Source organism: Balaenoptera ricei, chromosome 7, assembly GCF_028023285.1.
Source record: "Balaenoptera ricei isolate mBalRic1 chromosome 7, mBalRic1.hap2, whole genome shotgun sequence".
Taxonomy (NCBI): domain Eukaryota; kingdom Metazoa; phylum Chordata; class Mammalia; order Artiodactyla; family Balaenopteridae; genus Balaenoptera; species Balaenoptera ricei.
The window spans coordinates 121,960,205-121,979,860 of NC_082645.1; the positions used below are offsets into that span (position 1 = coordinate 121,960,205).

General features: G+C 63.3%; 2 protein-coding genes across 2 annotated transcripts; both read left to right on the forward strand.

The window, feature by feature from the left end:
* Nucleotides 1–576: 576 nt before the first annotated feature.
* On the forward strand, nt 577–15,569 carry GAL3ST2 (galactose-3-O-sulfotransferase 2). Its single transcript, XM_059927562.1, is given in 11 exon segments — nt 577–680; nt 894–1,112; nt 2,043–2,167; nt 3,947–3,968; nt 7,372–7,455; nt 8,587–8,646; nt 8,648–8,834; nt 9,531–10,337; nt 13,186–13,382; nt 13,715–13,810; nt 15,338–15,569. Coding segments are annotated over 11 exon segments (2,133 nt in total).
* A 666-nt stretch (nt 15,570–16,235) lies between these two features.
* On the forward strand, nt 16,236–19,171 carry NEU4 (neuraminidase 4). Its single transcript, XM_059927563.1, is given in 6 exon segments — nt 16,236–16,299; nt 16,895–17,097; nt 17,173–17,258; nt 17,260–17,417; nt 18,362–18,466; nt 19,086–19,171. Coding segments are annotated over 6 exon segments (702 nt in total).
* The last annotated feature ends 485 nt before the right edge of the window (nt 19,172–19,656 follow it).

Consider the following 19,656-nt stretch of genomic DNA (forward strand, 5'->3'; position numbering starts at 1 on the left):
GCGGCCAGGTCCTTGGGGATGGTAGGAAGGCTTTTTAGCCAACAGCCCTCAAAGCAATGTTACATGGTTTATAATTTTCAGCTATATTTAATTATTTTCCCACAATTATTGGCTTTCCAAAGTTTTTTAGAAGCTGAACTCTTTAAAAATATTTCTAATTATTTTTTATTTTTTATAAACAGCTTTATCGACATGTAAGTCCCATACCAATTTCCCCAAAGCTGTGCAGCCGCTGGGCTGGCCCTAAGGAACGGACGCCTGTGAGTAGCCCCTGGGGGTGAGGCAGACGCGGGACTCCATCCCTCGGCTGGGAAGAACACCCCACCCCTTTGCAGCCCTGGATAAGTGGCTCCCGGTGCGTCAGCCCTGCTGGGCTGACCACCCGGCCCATTCAACACCCAAGACCCTGCTGACCCCGCAGGCGATGGGACCAGAGGGACTTTTGCAAAGGAAGAGCCTCTCTTTAGAAACGAGGGATTTCTCTGAAGACGTCCTTGCTCTTGGGCAGCTGTGGAGAACTTGTTGCCTTAAGGTCAAAGGGCTTATTGTAAATGTTAAAGCAGAACCTTCGAACAGATGGTCAGTGTGTGCCGGAATTCCGCCAGCTCCTCTGAAGGGGCCAGCAAATGTGCAGTGTTTGCGGAAGGGAGTTTTATGTGTCGGAGCAAAGTCAGGAATGGGTGAGACTGAAGGGAAAAGCCAGGCCGGTTAACGTCCCATCCAGCAGGGGTTAAACTCTAACTCTACAGGGCTGTGAAACCACGGTGGTGGTCGGCACTCGGGCTCCAGGGCTGACAAGCCGTCTTCCCTGGGAGGGTCTCAGGAGCTCAGCAGAAGTGGCTCAACTGTAGGGCGGGAACCTGTGAGCCCGTGACCAGGGTGTGGCCTTCTAGGAGTTGTACCCCTTTGGGGTTTGGGAAAGCCTGTCCCTTCTACCTCGGTGCAGACGACCGGCCCCGGAACCGCGCCTGCAGCCGGGACCCAGCTCCTGTGCTGGCTGCAGGGTCTCGCTGTGCCTCGCCACTGCCCCCCGCTGCAGCCCACGGGCCGGCCGGCTACTCGGGGCCGTCGCCGGGGCCCTGGCCCATCTGGCCCCATCCGGCCCCACCCCGGTGTGTAAGCCTATCGGTGACCCTCCATCCACTGTAGTCCTACGCTTGTTAAGGCTCCGCCTTGGCCTCCTGGGAGCCTCTCTGAGGCGGGTCCCAAGCTCTCGGTCATGAGGGCTCAAGGGAGCATCGGGAGAGAATGACCCGAAGGTGGGGGTAGGAGAAGCTCATATCACATCTGTGTGACCTGGAGACGCAGGTGTAGTAGGAGCTGAAAGTGGTGGAGAGAGGGGACGGCATGTGCCCAAAACGGCTCGACCTTGAGGCCGTGTGTATGACGTGAGGAAGCGATGGCGGGGGCTCGAAGTCCCCCAGCCTGTGTCTGGGACCACGCTTCCCTGGGAGAGAGGGTCCCCGAAGAGCTGCCGTGTGGTGTCGGAGCGACGTGTGGGGGTGGACTCCCGGGGAGTTCCCCGCTCCGTCCGCTGAGGGGCCCAGAAACTGCGAGCTTCCCAGAGCAGCCGGCACCGCCGGCCCAGACTGTGGTCCCCAAAGCCCATTTCCTACCAGTGAGACCAGGCCCTCTTGGCGATGGGGCCGGTCCCAGGCTGGGCCGGCAGGTGTACAGGACGGGCCCGGAGCGCCCTGTCACAGCAGGCACGGGAACGCTAGGATTCGGCCACAAGAGGCGTGTAAAGGGGCTGGAAGTGACTGGATACAACGCACCTTTAAACAAAGTTCCTTCTGCCCTAGTGATAAGCACCAAGAAAAGGAATGTGAATTAACATTCGTTTACAATGGCAACAAAACCCAGCAGATTGCAGTAAACACGCGAGGCTCTGGACCTAGGTAACGAAAACGACAAAATCCTGTTGAGAGCTCCGAAGACAGACCCTGGACACACGGACCCGGCACTTCCTGCGGGAGGGGAACGTCGCGACCGAGTCCGGTCTCTGCAGATCCGCACCAGCACCCCCTCTGTTCGCTTCCCAGGGCCAGCACCCAGGAGACGGTGGTGCCGCTCGGTCCTGCCGGGCTGTCCTGCTGGACGTGTCCTGCTGGACGTGTCTCAGATCTCGACCGCTGCCGGACCTTCCGCCTGGAGTCCTGGCCCCGAGGTGATTTCCCTGCCCTGCCCCGTATGGAAGGCCGCCAGCGCATTGCTCCGTCTGCTTAGTCCCCGGATGGGCCGGCAGCGGGGACCACTGCGAGCGGGGACAGTGTGGCCGCTGGTTAACTCGGCCTGGGCCACAGGCCTCTTCGCCGTGTCCTAGCGTGTGGGGACTCCATGGGGCAGAGCATGTTGGTGTCAAGATCAGGGAACGTGGGGTGACTATGGAATAAATCCCTGGATACCTCTTTGCTGGGCAAAGGCTCTGAGGTCCCGAAAGGCAGCGCCAGTCAGAGCAGCAGCCCCAGGAGGGACAGCCTGGCCACACCATGACCGTGTGTTGACATCTTTGACCAATTTATTCTGATCGATGGGGTGAGGTGGGGAGCCGGCACAGGGGCCCGCTCGTGGTGACCCGCTGCTCCCCTCCCTGGAAAGCCCCCCTTTATCATCACGTGCCCTCCGCCCACTCCGGGTCTCCTCTGGGACTTTCTACACCTCCTAGAACCTGTGTTCCCTGACATTGTTTAGAATTTTCCTGCTATTACTGTATGATTTGCTTCCATCTGAACTTTAAATTTTTTTTTTTTTTGGCTGCGTTGGGTCTGTTGCTGCACACGGGCTTTCTCTAGTTGTGGCGAGCAGGGGTTACTCTTCGTTGCGGCGTGCAGGCTTCTCATTGCGGTGGCTTCTCTTGTTGCGAAGCACGGGCTCTAGGCACGCGGGCTTCAGTAGTTGTGGCTCGCGGGCTCTAGAGTGCAGGCTCAGTAGTTGTGGTGCACGGGCTTTGTTGCTCCCGGCATGTGGGATCTTCCTGGACCAGGGATCGAATCCGTGTCCCCTACATTGGCAGGCGGATTCTTAACCACTACGCCACCAGGGAAGTCCCCCTTCTGAACTTTAGAATTGACTTCTTAGTTAAAATTTCTCTTTGGGGGATTATGTTAAACTTCGAGACTGTTTTGTGCAGAGGTCTGGCCATCTCCTTCCCCCAGAGCAGAGGAGTGGCGGCCGCAGCTGTGGGCGGTGGGACCTACGCCTCGCTTGGGGCCAGGGGGCCAGGGGGGGTCCCACAGGGCAGCACATGAACAGCCATTTCTGGCCTAGCAGTGCGGGCCAGTGTGAATCCACTTCTGAGTTTCAGTTTCGGGAGGGTTAAGAGAGGTTCATATGGACTTCCCTGGTGGCGCAGTGGTTAAGAATCCGCCTGCCAATGCAGGGGACACGGGTTCGAGCCCTGGTCCGGGAAGACCCCACATGCTGCGGAGCAACTAAGCCTATGCGCCACAACTACTGAGCCTGAGCTCTGGATCCTGCGAGTCACAACTACTGAGCCTGTGTGCTGCAACTACTGAAGCCCACGCACCTAGAGCCCGTGCTTCTCAACAAGAGAAGCCACCACAATGAGAGGCTCGCGCACCATGGTGAAGAGTAGCCCCGCTCGTCACAACTAGAGAAAGCCCGCATGCAGCAATGAAGACCCAACGCAGTCAAAAATAAAATAAATAAATTACGTAATTAAATAAAATGAAAAGAGATAATTCTATTAAAAAAAAAAAGAGTGGTTCATATAATGCCTGGGTCGGGTCTCCCTGCTGTCCTTGTGTCACCCCCACCCCGAGTGGAGCTGCCATGCTTTGCCCTTTCCTTCCAGGCTTCTTCCTCGTGTTTCCCCCTGGTTAGAATTCCTCTTCCTCTATTTGCCTGTAACACTCTTATGTACCCCGTAAAGCCCTATGTAGAAGCCCCAGTCCAATCAGGAAGCTCATCCCTGGGTCCACTCCAGGTGCCAAGCTCTTTGAGTGCAGGTATGTCATCTGGTCCCCTCACACCTGTGACTTGCCCCCTCCTGCACTGAGAGGCCATGGCCTGTGTGGCACGACCCCCCTCGTCCCCTCCAGCCCCTGCCATGCCCTCCATCTCCCCCCACCCCCAGAGGCCTTCCTGGTACCAGCTGCCCCTCCACGTTGCTGGAGCCCGAGGGACAGCCTGCCCTGCCGGGCACAGGCTGCGTGGAGACTCGGGTCCCAGAGTTAGGTTCCAGGAGGACTCTGCTCTTGTCCTTCTTTTCCTTCTCCTTCTTCAGACTGGGGAAGTCTAAAGCTCACCCTCTGACCTCAGATCAGCCTGAGGAGAGGCCCAGGGACTTGGCTCTGACTCATAAGCAGGAAGCAGGTGGATGAGGAAGGTGTTGGAAAGGCTATGAAAGGAAAGGCTGTGAAACTTGGGACCGACCTGCGAAAGGCAGTTGTGAAATCTTCCCAGGTGTCTGGGAATAGGTGATAGGCACCCGCCCACCTGGTGACGGGTGCCTGGGCTGGGCGGCTCCTCCCAGGGTCACTCCCCTCAGGAGCTCAGAAGCCAAGGTTCACGCGGTTATTGGCAAAGTCAAGGCGAGCACACGCAGGTCTGCATAGGCACCTCCCATCTGCAGGAGGTCAGGATGCTGAGCCATCCGCGTCGCCTGGTTGGTGGGATGGTCAGGCCGTGCGCCAGGCGTGACGGGGGCCAGAAGCTCAGAAGAGGCCGCAGCCCCTAGGCTGTCTCAGGCGGAGGGACAGGCCCTGTCTCCCCGGCTTGCTCCCGTCTGCAGGAGGGAAAGGAGCGGTGAGACGTGACGGGGGAGGTGCTGTCCCGGCCAAGTGAGGGGTCCCGGTGGCCCTCTACCCAGTAACCACCCGGCGTCCCGCTCGCTGGAAAATCAGGGCCAAAACACCTCGATGCAAACGGGGGCCGCAGCCGCTGAGGAGGCCCCGAAGACAGTGGCTTTGCCAACACTCCACTGAGGCCGTGCTAGGGTGGGGCAGTGCCGTGCGGTGGCTCTGTGTCCAGGACCGCCTGTCGTGAACTCCGTATGCAGACATCCGGAACGTGTCTACAGCCTGAACATCTGGGCTAAGCAGGCCTGACTTGCGGGTTGTTCTTGCTGCTGGCTGGGACACCGGGGTCCTGGGCCGCAAGCCAGGCCACGTGCGAGAAGGCCACTTGTATTTCCTTCAGAGATGTGTCTGCCTCCAGGGCAAGCCCAGCTAGGCCCAGGCTGCAGCCCACCGTTCCCGTAGAGCTACACAAATGTAACTGAGGCTGACACCCATCACCTTCTCCCTTCCCCCCCGCCCCACCCCCAACCACCACAGAGGCTGTAAACACTAAATAATGCTTTCCCAGCGCCCCCTTGCAGTTGGGGGTGACCATGTGACCGAATTTTGGCCAAAAAGATGGAAGTGGAGGTTTGCTAGAGGCTTCTAAAAGGCCTTTGGTTCCTTATCATGGTTGGTCCTGTCCCTTCTCCCTTCTTGCTGATCCAAATGTTGATATGATGGCTGGAGCTTGGCAGCCATCTTGTGACTATGAGGCCACATGCGTGGAGAGAGAGAGAGATGTCAATATCCTCAGCGTGGTGGGGCTGAGTCTGCCAGAACCAGCGGCTTCCCTCCCAAGCTTCTAGATTGGTGAGGAAAGTCCACCGTTGTTTTCTGATTCTTGCGGCCGAGGCTCCAACTGACATGGGTTTTTATGCTGATGTGCAAATGTGTGTCCTGGCCCCAGCAACTCCTTGAGCTCCAGACTCCCTTTCTAGTCACTGCCTGGCATCTGCACTGGGTGTCTCAGGACATTTCACACTCAACAGATTTGCTCCCCCACATCAAAACCTGTCCCCGCCCCATGGTTTCCCCTCCCCCTGCATCCCACGCCAGCTCAAACCAGGAGGTCCGCGGTGGGGGGAGGGGACGTGTGCTTGGTTTCACTCACTTACTCAGCAATTACGAGCTGAGCACCTTGCACATACCAGCTGCCCTTCCAGGAACCGAGGAGCTTACACGCTAGTGGGCAGCACAGACCACAAACAGACAGACGCATATGCAACCCCCTCAGGTGGCAGTGAGGCTGAAGGGAGAGACAACGAGGGGTGGGGTGAGCAGTGCTGCAGGGAGGCTGGGGGGACCCCCCGCCCCGAGCCCGAGCCTGAGCCCGAGCCCAGAGGAGCTGGGGGTGGGTCGTGCAGTAACTGGGAAGAGTGTCCCCTGCTGAAGCCTCGTGAGTACAGAGGCCCTGGGGCTGGAGTTTTGAGGAGCAGGAGGAGGGCAGTGGCTGCAGAGTGGGGGGGGAGGGGCAGAGGGCCTGGGGAGCTGCTGGGAAGACATGCATTTTCCTGGAAGGTTTTAGCAGAAGAGCCTTTTCAATTAAGGGGTTTAATCAAGGGTTTGAGCACCTTGGGCTTTTTAATAAAAGGGTCCTTTGGGCTGCTGAGGGAGAGTGGACCGTGGGGGGCAGGGACGCAGGTGGGAGTAACCAGGCCCCCAGGGTCTGGGAGTGGCGTGGGTCGAGACAGAAGATGGGGGGCCATGTGGCCAGAGCAGGTGGAAGGAGCCGCTGTCCCCTGCGGGTGGGCTGGGTTTGGAGGGCAGGGCAGGAGCAGTGGTGTGGACCTTGGCGGCTGCGATGCCTTTGGACACCCCGTGGAGATTTGGGGCAAGCCAAGGCTGGGGATGTAAATTTGGGGCGGCCTGCAGGTGGCTGACACAGCCGAGACTGGCTGGGGCTTCCTCTCCCTTTCTCAGTCGGAAGTGGCCCTTGGGGTGGTGAGGGCCAGGGAGGCCCCTCATGGCTGACCCACTGCAGCTTCTTTGTCCACGGGATGGCAGGACATAGGAGGCGGTCACTGCCCAGCTCCGAGGGGCGCCCCTTGTCCCAGCTCTGTCTCTTCCCTGACATGGTCACAGCATTTCCCTTGGGTGTTCTGGCCCAGGGACCACGGCCTGCACCCCACGTGCCGAGCTCCTGGCACCCAGGCAGGTCCCCCAAGGCTCCCCTCTGGTGGGCCCCTCCCTCCCTTGATGTGCCACAGTCTCTCAGGGGGCCCTGCTTAGGGTTGGGGGTCCCTGGACCTGCTTTCACCTCTGCCCACCAGATCACCCTTCTCTGCCCCCCACCCCAGGGAGCGGGTTCCCCTCTTGGCTTCTTCTGGCTTCTGAGCAGTGGATGGTGTGGTAGGGGGACCCGGTGGGGGTAGAGTCTGATGATTCATGCCCATCCCGGGTTTCACCCCCTCACCCCAGGGCCCCTGTGGGCCAGCGCACAGTAGCAGGCGTTGGATACAAGCTGTTACATGGACAATGGGGAGGTGGACGGGGTAGGAATGGGGGTGGGCAGTGCTGGCTCCTCCCGGGCCCCTGACTTGGGGGCTGAAGGGCTTCCCCCTGCCCACAGGTGCTTCTGGGCCATACTCCTCCTGGCCCTGACGGTGTTCCTGCTGGCTGGCTTCCTCCACGTGGACGTCGGGCTGCTCGTGCCGTGAGTCCAGAGTTAGATAGCCTGAGGTCTGGGCGCTGCCCCCTCCCAGAGCAGTAGCGGGACCCCAGTCTGCCCACCTCTGGTAGGCACCCAGCACTGGCCGTGATGGTGGTGGGCCACGCCTCCCTCAGGGCCTCAGTCTCTCCTCTGTAATGGAGGAGTGGGCCCTTCCTTACGGTCACCCTGTCTCCCGGGGGCCTCCCAGTGTCTCCCATGGGCAGTAAGCTGCCCAGGCCTCCGGGTAGGGCTACGGGAGGGTTGACTCTGGGCCCGGGCTGGGGGTGTCTTGGGCAGAGGGCGACGGCGAGGCAGGGCTGGGGAGGTCAGGACCGCTGTTCCCCTGCTTGCTGGTGGTATGACCTCTGTGAAGCCCAGGGTCCACACCGATGGCCACCCAGGCCCAGTGCTTTTGCCTGGCTGCTGGAAGGGCCCTCCAGCCCCAGGCCAGCCCCCACCCCTCTGGTTGAGGTCCACAGGAGAGGGGGGAGTGTCAAAGCCCCCGGGTATCTTTGCCTACGCCTCAACTGTCCCCGGGGCTGGCACAAGCCTCTGCTTCCTGTCCCCCACCCTCCTGGGTCACTCTTACCGGCCCTGTTTTGGGGCCCTGCGTTGGGGCAGGGAGGGCACCTGTTGCTCCAGGCTGGCTTCCACAGCTGGGTGGGTGCCACTGTGGGATCACGGGAGTGGGCACCGGCGTCCACTCCCGCCCTGCAGTGAGGTCAGCTGGCCTCGGCATGAAGGGTCAGCCAAGAAACGCCAGCCACGGGGCCTGGGTGGCAGGACCAGAGCCATGCCGGTGGCCTCGGAGCGAGACAGGAGGTTGGGGGGGCGGGGAGCCAGGGCCTGGGAGCCCAGCCTGCAGTGTGCGGGGCCAGATGGTGCGGCCACTCACGAAGCAACGGTGTCTGTGCCGGTGGTCGTGCCGGGCTGCAGGGCTGGGGTCTCCAGGGTAAGGGGAGCTCAGTGATGGGGCTGGGTTGGGGTGTCGCCAGTGCGAGGAGTGTGGGCTGCGGGAGCACGGCGCCGGGAGAAGGTCTGAGGGCCTCCAGCTTCCGAGGTTGCTGGGCTGGGGTCTCCGGGTGGGGAAGCGCGGGGGCTCCCTGGCCGATGGCGGCTGTGCTCTCCCCCCAGCCCCCTCGGGGGCCAGGATGAGGGGCCCCCCGTGACCAACGTCATGTTCCTCAAGACGCACCGTGCTCAACACCCTCTTCCGCTTCGCCGAGACGCACAACCTGGCGGTGGCGCTGCCGGCCGGCGGCCGCTTCTACCTGGGCTACTCCTGGCTCTTCCTGGCGCGCTACGTGGAGGGAGTTGAGCAGGGCAGCCCCGAGCGGCGCTTCAACATCATGTGCGACCACCTGAGGCTCAACCGGAGGGAGGTGCGGCGGGGGGCGGGGCTCCCGGGGGGCGGGGCTCGGTTCCAGGCCCGCGCAGCTCCCTGGCTTTGCGGTGTGACCAGCCGGGACCGGAGAGGCTGACGCCGTGGGGGTGTGCGCGTCAGGGACCAGGCCGGAACCTTGCATGGGGGCTGGTGAGGCCCCCCGCAGCTCCTGCGGCCCCCTCCCGGCTGCCAGTCGCCTGCGGCGGGCACCCCAGGGTCTACCGCCCTCTCCCTCTTCCTCTCCCGCCTCCTCCTGGTTGCCAAACCCGCCAGCTCTTCCCACCCCAGGCCCTTTGCACGAGCTGTCCCCTTTGGTGGGGAGGCTCTTCACAGCTCCTTCTCTGGGTCATTCGGGTCTCAGCTTAGAGGTCACCTCCTCCCGGGGTCTTCCCTGACCTCCTTCCGAAACGCTTAGCGGGGGTGAGGGGGAAGGGTGGGGGTGAGGGGCCTGGCCCGGTTTTAGGTGTTTTAGGGTCACTCCGGGTGCTGGTGGAGAGTCGCGGCCAGGGGAGCCAGGAGGCCTGGACTGGGTGCAGGGAGGCCGGGTCGGGGAGGCGATGGGGCGGAGCGCAGGGGGCAGGTTCAGGTGTGCTGCGGGGTGGGGAGCGGGGGAGGCGACACCACCTGCCTCCGGGGGGGCCGCTGCGAAGGAGTCCGGAGCGTCACCAGCCCTTCCTGTTCTGTCACCGAACAGGTGCAGAAAGTCATGCCCAGCGACACCTACTTTTCCATCCTCAGAAACCCCGTCTTCCAGCTGCAGTCCTCCTTCATCTACTACAAGGGCTACGTCCCCGCCTTCAGGGGCGTCGCCAGCCTGGAAGACTTCCTGGCGTCGTCGCGGACCTACTACAACCCGAGCCTGGGCTTGCGCCACGCCTACGCCCGGAACAGCATGTGATTCGACGTTGGCTTCGATCACGACGTGCCGCCCGAGGAGGGCTACGTGCGCGCGCGCCTGGCCGACGTGGAGCCGCGCTTCCGGCTGGGGCTCATCGCGGAGCACTTTGACGAGTCCACGGTGCTGCCGAGGCGCCTGCTGCGCTGGCGGCTGGACGACGTGGTCGCCTGCAGGCTCAGTTTGCGCAGCCCGCGCAGCGTCGCCAGCCTGACGACCGCGGGCCAGGAGCGCGCTAAGCGCTGGCGCGCCCTGGACTGGCGCCTCTAACAGCACTTGGACCGCACCTTCTGGGCCCGGCTGCGCGCAGAGCTGGGCCCGCGGCGGCTGCGCTCCGAGGAGCGGCGGCGGGAGCGGCCGCGCGGGCTGGCGGCCCTGTGCTTGCAGGATGGCGCGCCCAAGGGCAAGTCGCAGGTCACCGACCGCCGGCTGCGCCCCTGCCAATCCGGCAGGGCCGACATCCTGGGCTACAACCTCAGGCCGGGCCTGGACAAGCAAACGCTGCACATGTGTCAGAGGATGGTCATGCCCGGGCTCCAGTACGTGGCCCGCCTGTACACCGTGCAGTTCCCCGACAAGCCCCCCAAGAACGTCCACGTCCTGGAGGCCTGGCGCCGGGGACTCTGTCTAGCCTCTCTCCTGTCATCCCTGGGAGGCCCTGGGCACCGCCTCAGGCTCGGGGGGTGTCCTGGGGCATCGGGGGGACCCAGGCCCTGCCAGACCACCAGTCCTCAGGGTGAAGACGCCTGTGAAGAGACCACCCTTGATCCACCCTCTTGGAGGCGACCTCTGTGGTGAGGATCCCAAATATAGGACACTGGGCACACCTGGACTGATGACGTGAGCCTATCCATCAAATAGAAAAGTCTTACCAGGTAGGAAAGTGAGGGATATTTAATTACGTGTCAGCACACTGTCCATCAGAAGAACAGGAGTCCAGGGAATCTGGAGGGCTTGGGTCCCTGAGGAGCTCAGAGGCGCTTCCCTCAGTTTGCTGGCCATGGGGACACGGCTCTGGTCACTGAGACACTGGTTCAACACCCACAGGCAGTGCTTTGAAGATGGGCCTGGGGAGCTGGGTCTGGAAGGGTCTGGAATGCCCAGCTTCCCATCTTTGGCTGTAGGAGGCTTATTTCCAACCGAAGAACGGTTTTTGATTGAGAAATGTTAGAAATGCTTATGAGACAAATGGTTTAGCCCAAACACAGGTCAATGCTGCAGCTCTGTGTTGGGATAGCCCCCTCCGTGAATGTGCAGCGAAGGAGAAAACCTGCTGGAGAGCTTGGATGGGCCAGTGCACCCTTGGTTGTTGTGGAGACCACGCAGGATGCAATCCCAGAGGAGGGCGCTTCCAGGCACCCCTGTTTGTGGCTGTGGGGAGACAGTGAGGGTGCCCTGCCTGGCAGAACGTGATCCCTGGCTGCTTGGGGGTCCAGTGGTTAGAGTGGGGTGCACACACCCAGCACCATGGGCCCTATGCCCTGAGAAAAGTGGGGTGCCTGGAGCACCCAAGCAACAGAGCCACTGTCTCACACTCAGCTGAGAGGCTTAGCCTGGCCTGTCCACCTGGTGCTGGGGTCCCCTTCCTTCCACGTGGGGCCCTCAGCCCTGAAGACCCTGGCAGCTGCTCAGGTGCTCCTGCATCTGGCCATGTCCACACTTTTCAGGGGAATCAGCATTTCTAAGAAAAGGGGGCTCCCACCCCCAGAGCAGGCAGCAGCTCCCTTAGGCATAATTTAATGGAGGGACTTCTTTTTTTATAAATTTATTTATTTTATTTTTATTTTATTTTTGGCTGTGTTGGGTCTTTGTTGCCGCGCGCGGGCTTTCTCTAGTTGCAGCAAGCGGGGGCTACTCTTCGTTGCGGTGCGCGGGCTTCTCATTGCGGTGGTTTCTCTTGTTGCAGAGCACGGGCTCTAGGCACGCAGGCTTCCGTAGTTGTGGCGCAGGGGCTCTAGAGTGCAGGCTCAGTAGTTGTGGCGCTCGGGCTTAGCTGCTCCGCGGCATGTGAGCATGTGGGATCTTCCCGGACCAGGGCTCGGACCCGTGTCCCCTGCATTGGCAGGTGGATTCTTAACCACTGCACCACGGAAGCCCCTAATGGAGGGACTTTAAGAAGAATGAATCTTCAGTAAGATTAGAGGACATATTGCAGCATACTTGAGAATAAAAGAGAATATTTGGAAACAGAAAAGATGACTTCTGTAAAAACGGAATAGAGACCGTGAAGGATAGATGGACACTGCAGAGAGCCAGGGTCAGCCAGGAGATCCTCCGGAGTCGCCTCCATCCTCCACCCAGAGGAAAACGCAAAGAAGGAAATTCCAAGGGAGAGTGGAGACGGGGAATCAGATCCAGGATGGGCCATCCTGATAGGAGTCTGGGAAGGAGAGTAAGGGCCATAGATGAGAACCTATAGCCAAGCAAAGAATGGGAAAAATGACCCCGATTTAAAGAAAGACTCAAAGCAAATCACTGCCCTGAGCATCAGGCAGCTCTGCGAACCCCCAAAGAAAACCAGACGCCGCACTCAGCCAACGTGGGCAAGCGAGTGAGCCCAGGATAAGCAGAAAGCACTGCTGCTGCTTAATACGGAGAGCGGACTGTCGCAGGGGAGGGGGTGTCAGGCCAGCAGCGCTGGGACCGCGGACGTGGGCCCGTGCTCAGTGGCACAGTAGCCAAGAACACGAAGTTACCATAGAAACTCAACGGGGGTTACTCTTGCCTTTGAGGTTGGCAGGAATGTAAACTGGCACTGTCTTTTTGGAGGGAAAATTGGGGGTATTTATCACAACGTAAAGCGTATATGGTTTGTAACAGAGAACTTCAGAAACAATCTGTCTGGGTGTCCATCCAAAACAAACTCAGTTGTTTAAAACGCTAAGTCCTACACAACCAATAAAGCTGGGAGCGCAGAGTCTGTGAATCTCCTCTCCGGAGGGGCGTCTCCAGGCCTTGTGATGCTGGGTCAGGGTTGGTGAGCAGGGCTGCGGGTGACTGGGGTGGGGTGTGCTTGTCCCAGCCAGTGGTGCCCATGGGAGTGGGGGAAGCCGGGGAGACAGACCGTCTGATTTTTCAAGAGAAGCTGGAAATACAGGTTTTTATGTGAAATCTCTAGATTTAAAAAAGCTGGCATCTAACTAAAACATGAAAACCCCGGAGAGAGGGAACAAGGCGTGTGTGTGCGGGCCGCCTCCTTCTGTGGCCCCCGGGCACCCTGGTTAGACAGCCCTGCTCTGGCTGGGGGGCTTCGAACAGGTGATGCGGGGACTTGGAGGCCCCATTTCTCCGGGGCCTGGGTGCTCAGCGGGCAGCCTGTGAGACGGCACCTGGCTTGGACTTGGGGGACAGGAGAGGAAGGTAGACCCTGCCTTCTGGTTTGGATGGGGCTCTAGAGGCGGGAGGCTGTGTGAACTGTTCCTTCACACTGCCTTCCCCTTTCCGTTCACGGCAGACCCCTGGGCTTTTATGTGGGCACGGGCTGCTGGCTGGAGACGTCCTGGGGCCCCTGGAGGGGGCAGAAGTGATGTGTGCCACATCTGAGCCACCTCCGTACAGTGGGTGCCACGGTGCCAGCACCACCCCGCCCCGCCTTGCCCTGCCGGTGCCCAGCTCTGCTGTGTGGGAGGAGATGGTGGCCCAGACACAGGGGTAGGATGTGGGGCCCATGAGGGCCAAAGGGGCTGGCATCCTGGGGGCCAAGGGAACGGCAGGCAGGCACCCAGGTCGTGGTGTGAAGGACCACAGAGAGCTCACTTGGCTTCTCGTGGGAGGCATCTCTGGGGGCAGCTGATGCCCGTGTCCCCCACGGAGGTCAGCTGTGGCCCCTGGTGGCGGCCCGCCCCCAGCACAGCCAGGAGGGTGAGTGCCTAGGGTGGAGCCAGTTGACCAGCAGAGAGGAGCCCTGTGTGGCCCTGTCCGGACACTGCCCCCTCCTGGCTGCCCTTCTTCACCCCCCCACCCCTCTCTGTGCTGCACCACAGTCGCATGGCTGGCGGGACGGTCCTGGATCCTGACGCAGCCCTGGGGCACGGCCAGCTCCCGGCTCCCGGCCACGGAGTGGGCCCTTGTCTCTGCCTGTGAGCGGGTCGGAGAGGCAAGCATTCCTGCAGCCGCCCCGCAGCCAGCTCTGCGGGGCCCGGTGAGTCCCCTCCCTGCTCACCTATATCCCCGGCCCTCGGGGGCCAGGACCTGCCTCTCTTTGGCCTGAGGGCAATGGGCTTGTGGACGGAGGGCCTTCAGCCAGAGTTGCCACATGGGCCCCCCGCAATGGGATGACTTCCTGCAGGGCCTCGGGGTAGATTTAGAGGATGGGGTAGATGTAGGCTGGGTGTCGGGGCCCCGCCCCACCGAGCACGATCACTTGGGCCCATAGGTGACGCTTCACCAGGCAGAAGTGTCTGAATTGAGTCCTTGCCCTGGACAGGGCACAGGACACCCGGGTTAGGCCGGAGACCCATCCTGAGGTGACACAGCCAAGTCTGCCCGTCTTGTGTGCAAAGGGCCTGTGCCCTTTGTATGCGTGTGTTTCATAGCCCCGCAGGCTGAGTGTGCCCAGCGCCAGCAGGCCCACGGGACAAACGTGCTGGCCCAGAGGGCGTGGGGCAGGCGACCTGGGCTGGCTTGTGCTCCAGGGTGGAGCCCAGACAGGACCGGCTGCAGGAGTTCGGGGCAGGTCCCTGCTGGGGCAGAATGACCCCCGATAACTTGCCTGGGTCCAGGGCCAGGCGACCAGACTGTCTTGGAGGTCCCATCTCCTCTCCAGGCCTCGGTTCCCCTTCTGTGTTGCATCACCCCTGGGGAGGGCCCCGCTGGGGAGGGTGGATGGGCATGGAGGCTTATGGGAGCCGGCCCCGCTGAAGGCTGGGTTACGGCCATCCTGGTCGAGCCAAACCCCCGGAACCTGCTGCACGGGCCCAGCTGGGCAGGGCCCGCAGCCTGGGAGGCCTGCTCTTCCTCTTAGATTGAGGGCCCCCCGAGACCCTGGGGCTCCGCAGAATCCCAGGGCGCGGCCCGGCGCGGGTGCTCTGAGTGTCCGGCAGCCTGTCCCACTCTGTGCGGTGAGCAGGCGGCCCAGCTAACTGCTGGAGCCTCCATCCCTGCCGCTCCGCCCCACGGAGGGGGCTGGACCTGAGCCCCCTGCTTCTGCTGGCACCAGCTCCTGGCGGTCCTGGGCCCTGCAGAGCAAGCCAAATGCAGAGAATGTCCCATTTGTGTCCATTCAGCCTGGAGGGACATGTGGCACCTGCACCTGCTTCCTGCTTGGGCACAATTGCCCCTTGGATGCAGAGTGGGGGTGGGGGCCCAGGGCTTCCAGGACACGGGAAGCTGCTCTCAGAAGCCCCAGAGGCATGTTGGGGTGGGTGGACCTGGCGTTGGGCAGGGGTCTGCTGGGCTCAGGGGGCGGCGCGGTGGGGCTAGTGCACTGCCCCAGGGAGCTTTCCAGGAGCAGGCGGTCCTGGGCAGAGGTGGGCGTGTCTGTCTGTTTCGGGGACCTCGGGCATGGAGGTGTATGTGTGCATTCATTCCCGTCACCCCACTCTCCATCCCGACTGTGTCCTTCGATGTGCGCCAGCCTCGCTGTACAGGGACTCCCCTCCCCCCAGCACCCTGTCTAGTTACCGCTGCGTCTGGCCCTCAGCTGCTCAGACACCTCCGGTTCCTGTCGCAGCCCCTGGACCCCACTGCGCTGGGGGGAGCAAACTCACTGCCATCCCTGGTGGGGGCTTGGCCAGCCCACCTTTGTGCGAATCAGAACGGGACCCCCGGCAGGGGGCCGTCGGATTGCAGACCGTGTGTGCCCCCAATGCACCCGCACCCGAGGCCCCGCCCCTGTGAGCCTCCCTCAGGTGACCCCACCCCAGAAAGGCCGCCCAGGCCACACTCCGTCACCCCTGCAGGAACCTGGGCCTGTGGGCGAGGGGGCTGGGGGACCAGCCAAGGTTTAGGGAGCCAGGCTTCGTGGGGCCTGGGCTGTGGCCTTCCTCATGGTGGCTGGATCCTGCGCCGCTCCCTCCTGCTGGGGCGCTCCTGGTGCCTGGCTTGTGGTCTCCCCCCGCCCCTCCCCTCTTAGCTCTCAGCTCTGAGAAGCCCACCCAGCCTCCACCCCCTGTCCCCCAGCCTGGCTTCTCTCCTGGGTGTGCTCCCGCTTCTGGGGGGGCTCCGTCGTGGAGGGCGCTCATCTTCCTCCCATCACTGTGTGGGAGCCGCTGCTTTTCAAGTTCAAACCCCTGCCCCCTCCTGTAGACTAAACCCCCCGCCCCACACTTGGTTCCTTTCTGCCTGGAGGGGGCAGGGGCAGGATGGCAGGGTGGTGACCTCTCTGGCCTCTTTGGGGTCCCTCTTGTTGCCCCACTGGCTTGTACCGCCCCTAGCTCTCTTGGGGTACACGTGTGAGCTATTTGGGGTACCCCATAGGTAGGGGTGGCTCTGCTGGACTTCCCCACGTCCCCCAGCCTTGCTCAGGAGCCCGGGGGGCAGGGTGGCGGGTCCCCTACCTCGCAAATGTCCCGCTGGGGCCTGGAGTTCAGGACCCTTATCTGCAGGAGAGCTGCTGGGCCCCCCTTGGGTCAGCAGGCAACCCTCTATACGTCTCCTGGCCACCCCCAGAACCCCAGGTCTGAGAGGGTGATGGCAGCGGTAAGCCTGGAGTCTGGGTGCGGCACATGTGAGCGTGTCTTCCTCTGTATCTCCCATGTTTCCGTGCTTCGTGTCTGTGTCCTTTTCTGCGTGTCTGTTTGCACGGCTCCTGTGGTTGTGGGGCCCCTGCTTGGGGACACTGAACCCCTCCTTGTCCAGAGCCTTGGGGTCCCCTGGCAGCCTCCTGCCCGGCAGGCTCTGTGATGACCGCAAGTCCCCAGCACGCGGGTGGGCAGCGTCGAGGGGCTCTGGCCAGGCTACCCTGCTCCTGACACCAACCCGTTCCCTCTCCGTGGGCCATGCTGAGAGGAGCACGGCGCGGATTCCAGACATTTGGGGTGCAGTAGCCGTCGGGGAGGGACCACCCTGGACGGGGGTGAGGGGCCCTGGGACAGGGCGGTCTCCGGGTGGGCACAGGAAGGCGGGCTGGGCGGGGTCAGGGACAGGGCGCCTGCATCCGCAGAAAACCCTCGCCCATCCGGAGGGACCCCGCTGACTCTGGGGTCCTGGGCCCGCGCCCGCAGAGCATGGGGCCCCGCGTGTCCCCGCGCAGACCGTGCTCTTCCAGGGCAAGAGGGCCGGCCTGACGTACCGCGTGCCCTCACTCCTGCCCGTGCCCCCCGGGCCCACCCTGCTGGCCTTCGCGGAGCAGCAGCTGAGCCCCGACGACGCCCACGCCCACCGCCTGGTGCAGAGGACCGGCACGCTGGCTGGGGGCCCCGTGCGGGTGAGCCCGGGGTGGGCGGCGGGGCCCGCGCCGCGCGGGAGGACTGGGGACTGAGGCTCGGCCCCCTCCCCGCAGTGGGGCGCCGCGCGCGTGCTGGGGGCGGCGGCCCTGGACGAGCACCGCTCCAGGAACCCCTGCCCGGTGCACGTCGCGCGCACGGCCGGTCTTCCTCTTCATCGCCGTGCACGGCCGCGAGGCCGCGCAGATCGCTGCGGGCGAGAACGCCGCGCGCCTCTGCTGCGTGACCAGCGGGGACGCGGGGCGCAGCTGGGGTGGCGCGCGGGACCTCACAGCGGAGGCAGTGGGCGGCGCCGAGCAGGGTAGGTGGGCGCCCCGTCTGCACGGCGCGGGGGTGGGGGGGAAGGGGGGTCCGAGCAGGGTGGGGGTCGCGCGGGGCGGGGATGGGATTCTGCACCGCGGGGGGGTCTGCACCCCGGCGGTGGAGGGGGGCCTGGCTGGAGCTCCCGCCTCGCTCCGCACCCAGCCTAAGCGCCACCAACACCGTTTGCTGGGCCGCCCCCGTCCTGTCCCCGGAACCCCTCAGTCCTGCGCCCAGCAGGCTCTGTCATCTTCCCGAGCCTGTCTCTGTCTGAGCGCTGAGGTCCCTTCTGGCCCCAAACCCCAGGCGGGTCACCTCTTTTACCCCTTCCTCTTCTTCCTTCTCACCCCTCCCCCAGGGCCCAGCCCAGGGCTGCAGCCGGGTAGGTCGGCTTGACACCAAAGCTTTCCCTCTGCTCTTGCTGCCCCTTCCGCAAGGGCCTGACCACCCACTGCCCTCGGGGCCACTCCGACCCTGACATGTGGAAGCTGACCCAGGGGTCACCTAGGCCCTGGCTGGTAGGAGCTAAACAGAGGGGTGGGGCAGGCTCTGAGACCCAGACAGGACACAGCGGATCTAAAGAGCTGTCTGCTGGTGTGGACCCCGCCCCAGGGGACTCGAGCCCATTGCCAGGAGGGGCTGCCCAGAGCCTCCCGCCCTCAGCTGCCCCTCTGCCTGGGCAGCGCGCACACTTGGGTGCTGGCCTCCCGCTCACCCGCTGAGAACCTGGCCCAGCGGCCTGCCTGGGCTCGTGGCTCCTGCTAATGACCCAAGAGGCTTGTACAGCCTGGCGGTGGCCGGAAGGAGTGGACGGTGGGGGCACAGTGAGCCGGTGGCTGCCTCCTGAGCCGTCCCCTAACCCGGGCACTGGTCCCCCATCCTCCCCGTCCCCCAGGGCGGTGGTGCTGCCTGACCGTGGGGACCAGCAGCCCTTCCTCCCTGCAGACTGGGCCACGTTTGCTGTCGGCTCCACCCATGGCGTCCGGCTGGGCTCGGGCCGCCTGCTGGTGCTGGCCTACACGTACCGCGTGGACCGGCGAGAGTGCTTCGGTGAGATCTGTGGGACTGACCCCCACTCCTTCACCGCACCTGGCACCGCGGGGGCCTCGTGCCCAACCTGCGCTCGGGCGAGGGCCGGTTGGCGGTGGTGGACAGAGGGCCGGCCGGGGGCATCCTCTGCTGCAATGCCCGGAGCCCCTGGGCAGCCATGTGCAGGTGCTCAGTGTAGACGAGGGCGCCTCCTTCCTGCCTGGGGAGCTGGTACTTGCCCTGGCCGAGACCGCCGGGGGCTGCCAGGACAGCATTGTGGGCTTTCCGGCCCCGCCCTCCAGCAGGCCGGAGGATGAGGGGTGCTCCATGGGTACCAGGAGCCCCCTCCACCTTCCACACCTCTGCCCTGAGCCCCAGGAACCCCCAGAGGAAGGAGGGCGCTGGAGACACCCGAGGGGGCGGGGGGCTGGGTGGGACAGAGGGATGTGGGGATGGCCCCGGTGAGCCTGGCCCAGGGTCTGGGCTTGGTGGGAACAGGGGGGCCTGGACCCCCGAGCTCCCGGTCCCCCCTCGGCCTTGTCTCAGAGCCCCACGTGGCTGCTGTATTCCCACCCGGTGGGGCGCAGGGCGCAGCTCCACATGGGCATCCGCCTGAGCCGGTCCTCCCGGACCCCCACAGCTGCACGGAGCCCTGGGCGATCCACGAGGGCCCCAGTGGCTACTCTGACCTGGCGTCCATCAGGCCCACCCCCGAGAGAGCCCTGACCTTCGCCTGTCTGTACGAGAGTGGGACCGGGGTCTCCTACGAGGAGATCTCCTTCTGCATGTTCTCCCTGCAGGAGGTCCTGGGGAACGTGAGGGCGGCGCCGGGCGTCCCAGCCTTGGGGACAAGCCTCCGGGGCGCTGCCGGCCCTCCTGATGGGCCTCTGGCCAGGCCCAGGAGGAGCGGGGAGGAGAGCAGGGGCGGAGGATGCTGGGAGGTGGCGGGGCGGGGGTGTCGGCGTGACCCTGACCCAGGCCTGGACGGGGCTCCAGCCTGGAGAGGCGCCTTTGCTCCTTGGCTTCTCCATGGAGGTTCGTGAGGGTGTTTGTGAGGGACCTCGCTGAATTTCACAGAAGCTCAGTTGTAACAGTGTCCAAGCAGGGCTGGTCTTTAGGAAGGAGGTGTGCAGCCGGGAGGGAGGGTGGCCCGGATGGCCCGGATGGCCCAGGGTGGACGGACGGGTGGCCCTGGATGGCTCACCCCGCCC